Source organism: Lygodium microphyllum, chromosome 4 (assembly GCF_053477565.2).
Source record: "Lygodium microphyllum isolate KBCC chromosome 4, Lygodium_microphyllum_v1.1.10, whole genome shotgun sequence".
In the NCBI taxonomy this organism is placed as follows: domain Eukaryota; kingdom Viridiplantae; phylum Streptophyta; class Polypodiopsida; order Schizaeales; family Lygodiaceae; genus Lygodium; species Lygodium microphyllum.
The window spans coordinates 119,175,737-119,179,599 of NC_141138.1; the positions used below are offsets into that span (position 1 = coordinate 119,175,737).

The following is a 3,863-nucleotide window of genomic DNA, read 5'->3' on the forward strand; positions in this document are numbered from 1 at the left end:
TGTTTGCATAGTTTGCTTGGTTGAAATAGCACTCTCTCTCAAAATGACCAAAGTGTCTACGAAATTGTGCATTGATGTTTACCTTTGTTTTTGGGATTCTTTTCTTCATAATTAGTTAATCAACAATGAGCATTTGAGCCTTGAGTGTCTTGTAGTAATGAAGACATTGTCACAAGTAGTAGCTGAAGCACTCCCAATGGATTTATATTTGCTATTGCTCTCCAGTAAGGATGCCTCGATGTTGTGTAGTTTCAAATCTTCCATATTAGATAACCATCCGTATCACAACTTACTAATAAAATAGCTTTTGCCTCATCTTCATCTAGTGTTCTTTTTAGAATAACTAGTTGTTGTTTAATACCCTTATATTTGTTCAAGTGACTTGTGAGACCTTCCTTTGGGTCGAACTTTAGATTATAAAGTGGCATTAGTAGTTTTCTCTTAGAGTGCTTGGATTTAGGGTTGAAAACTTTGTTGAGCTCCTCCCGTGCTAACTTTGCACTTGGAATACCATCAATGTGATGTATGCATCATCACTTAAGCCTCCTGCTATATATCCCAATGCTTTCTTTTTGTTTTCTTCATTTTCCTCTTCCAAAATTGGTGAGCCTCTCCCAATGGTAATGCCCCATAAGCTCTTCCACATGAGAAGATCCATTATTTTTTATTGCCAAGTGGGGAACCTAGATCCCAGAAATTTATCAATGACATCTTGAGTTGACATGATGGAGAGGTCTTATTGGGCTTATAAACAAATGCCCAATAGTGTCTAACTCGGCGCCTTTGTGGGCCTTTGTCTATTTATAATACCCAATCTTGGTCGGCGGGGCCTTTGTGGTTTACTCGTGAGATATTTTCATTTCCTAACTCATACAAATTTGCATGGGAGAGAAGTCAGCACCCAGATTTATAATGAATAGTTGGGTTTATTTTGGAAAAACTGAATGCCCAATAATTTAAGAAGGTTCGACCTTTATATTGGTTTGTCCCATTTTCCACCTTTTAGCCTTGCGTTTAATTCTTGCCTACCTATATGCCCATCTCCATTGTTCTTCAATATTGAGTTCTCCGATCTTTAGTTGCCTTAGCCTTTCTTGGACCTTTTTTGTCATCATTGTAGCATTAATTACTTTTCCAACGTTGCTTTATTGATCCAAGGAATGTTTGACCCAATGCTAGTGTCTACATTTAGATATAATATGAGCTACATAACAAACAATGCTCCGGTTTTTCATTTGGTTGTGTACTCGATGAAACATTTCTTCATTTCTAAGTTTATTCTATCGGTTTTTCGCGTGAAGAAAGGTTGAGTTCAATTGATGGGTTTAGAGCGATTTTTTTTTCCTTTCTTTTGTTAGTGTATTGGTTTTATGTTGTTAGTATTGCTAGGACCATTCCCTCCCATATGAACATGTTTCTTTGGAGTCATAATATCTACCGTTATTGTTGTTTTTCCTTTGAGTCCATCCTCCTACCATCTTGGGCGGGCTCCCCTAGCTTACTTGCATGTTCTTTTTTTCTTCCATGTGTTTGAGCATCCAAACATCTGTTATAAGATATGGTGCCTCTCCCAAATGGACCTGCTACACCATGAACACTCTAAGTTCATCAAGTTGTACCTCTGCATGCATCAACACAATACCCAAAATCAAGTCTTTATCCATTTTTACACAAGACGAAAGCATTTGTTGTTTACAATCAAGGATGGGGGTTGGCGCATGATGGTGCGTGTTACCTAGTATTCAAGGCAGGCATGCACGAAACAAGCATGATGACACATGAGAACGGCACAGGGCATTGTTATTATGTACATATGTATGTACGTGATCATCAATGGAGAAGCGTGGCCTTCGTGGCACGTATGTTAAAGCGGCTAGATGAAAGAGGGACAAGGCACTTCTTTTGCTTTCGAAAATATGAGATCAATGGGGCCGGAAACCCAACCTTATCCTTGAGGTGGCATTGTTGTTATATAGGTGCATGTGATGCAATCGAGAAATGTGGACGTTGTGGCATGTACATCAAAGTGGCCAAATGAAAGAGGGCGAGGCGAGCCAAGTTAAAAGCCTCCTATTGTTCGATTTTCTTCCTTTTGGGGGGTGATCATTCGTTGATTTTGGTGGGCCTTGGGGTAGTTAGGGGTTGGAACTTGGCAGTCCCTTTGGAAGGGGCGCTGCCTGGAAGATCACATCGACAAGAGCTTGCCTTGTAGTTGGAACTTGGAAAGACAAGCAAGGTTGTAGACGCTTCCCGAACGCTCTAAGAGCTTGCCTTGGAAGGTTGTAGACGCTTCCCGAACCCTCTAGGCTCTCTCGTGGAGGCTCCTATTTAAAAGGATGCCCGCGCTACGCGCAAGGCCAAGAAGACGAATCAGAGCAGTCGATCGTTGTACGGACCCTTCGGGCATCGCTCGATCTATTCCCAGGGCACTAAGCATTCCTCTCTTTCTCTGTCACACACACGCACTCACTCTCCCTCCCTTGCTCGCTCGCTCTCAGAGAGGCGCCGCCAAGCCTTACAGAGAGATTAGCACAGATTATTGTTACAATGGCGCTGAGCCCATTCTTCGGCCGGAGGAGCAGCAGCGGCGCCATCTTCGACCCCTTCTCCTGGGACCCATTCCCCAGCGGCTCCGCCCTCTTCAGTCCTTATGCCGACTGGCCCTTCCGCCTCCTGGACAGCGAGCCGTCGCGGCAGCTGGCCCGCGAGGCATCGGCCGTGGCCAACACTCAGGTGGATTGGAGGGAGACGCCCGAGGCCCACATCTTCCAGGCCGACCTGCCGGGGCTGAAGAAAGAGGAGATGAAGGTGCAGGTGGAGGACGGGCGCGTGCTGTGCATCAGCGGCGAGCGCAGCAGGAAGGAGGAGAAGCAGGAGGGCGACAAGTGGCACCGCGTGGAGCGGGCGCATGGCAGCTTTCTGAGGCGCTTCCGCCTGCCGGACAACGCCAAGAGCGAGGAGCTGAGCGCCCGCGTGGAGAATGGCGTGCTGACCATCACCGTGCCCAAGCGTCAGACTCAGCAGCCCAGCAAGCCCGCCATCACCGACGTGCCCATCTCCGGCTGAGCCTCGAATGCACTCCACTCTATGGAGAGAGAGACCCTCAGCTGTAAAAATAACAGGCCGTCTTCCGAGTTGCAACGCCACCGCAAATGCAATGTTGTTTGCACACCAGTAGCTGACAATGTTGTTTGCACTAATATCTCTGTATACCAGTATAGCCATCGAATCCCATCAAGGGGCCACAGCCCCCGAACTTTGTAATGATCCTTTTCCTTGCTTCTCGCTTTAATACAGTTCGAAAGGTTTTTCCCCAACGTAGCAAATTCAGTTGAGGCATTCCATTCCCGTCCCCCTTTCAGTTTGGGCTAGGATCTTTCCTTTCTCCTTGTGGGGAAAAAAAAGGTGCAAACATATCCTTTTAATTTTCTGCCCCAAGCTTTGCAAAAGGTATATGAGGATATGGCCATTGCATGATGCAATCATTGCAAAGTCGTAAAAGCTATGAAATGAAATAAAACCTTCTCAGAATTTTAACTAAATGTTAGGTTTGGAATCCCGAACCCAAGTCCTCGGGCAAGGATATTGCTCCCAAGTACATGCGGTGCAATATGCGAAAGAGAAATCGGATGAAAAAGAAAGGGTGGCTAAATAGGATAGAAGGAAAAAAGGACAAGATGTTTCTTTCAAAGAGGATAACCATGAATATCGATCGTACATCACAATCTTTAAAATTATATATGTTCTTACTGTAACAATTACACGACGCAGCCAGCAGAGGTGGGTAAGGAGTAGAAAATGCACCAGCAAATATAAGAAGAAAATAAATTGCTTTAATTTTAAACGAATTGATACAAACATGG

General features: G+C 44.8%; 1 protein-coding gene across 1 annotated transcript; it reads left to right on the forward strand.

The window, feature by feature from the left end:
• The first annotated feature begins 2,295 nt into the window (after window positions 1-2,295).
• Window positions 2,296-3,456, forward strand: LOC148037534 (17.6 kDa class I heat shock protein-like). Its single transcript, XM_087676464.1, has one exon. It carries the CDS (start codon window positions 2,548-2,550, stop codon window positions 3,064-3,066), a length of 519 nt encoding a protein of 172 aa, XP_087532590.1. The 5' UTR covers window positions 2,296-2,547; the 3' UTR covers window positions 3,067-3,456.
• Window positions 3,457-3,863: the final 407 nt, after the last annotated feature.

Bases quoted from the DNA above. Each gene is read 5' to 3' on its own strand.
- LOC148037534 (XM_087676464.1), top strand. From the start codon at position 2,548: ATGGCGCTGAGCCCATTCTTCGGCCGGAGGAGCAGCAGCGGCGCCATC.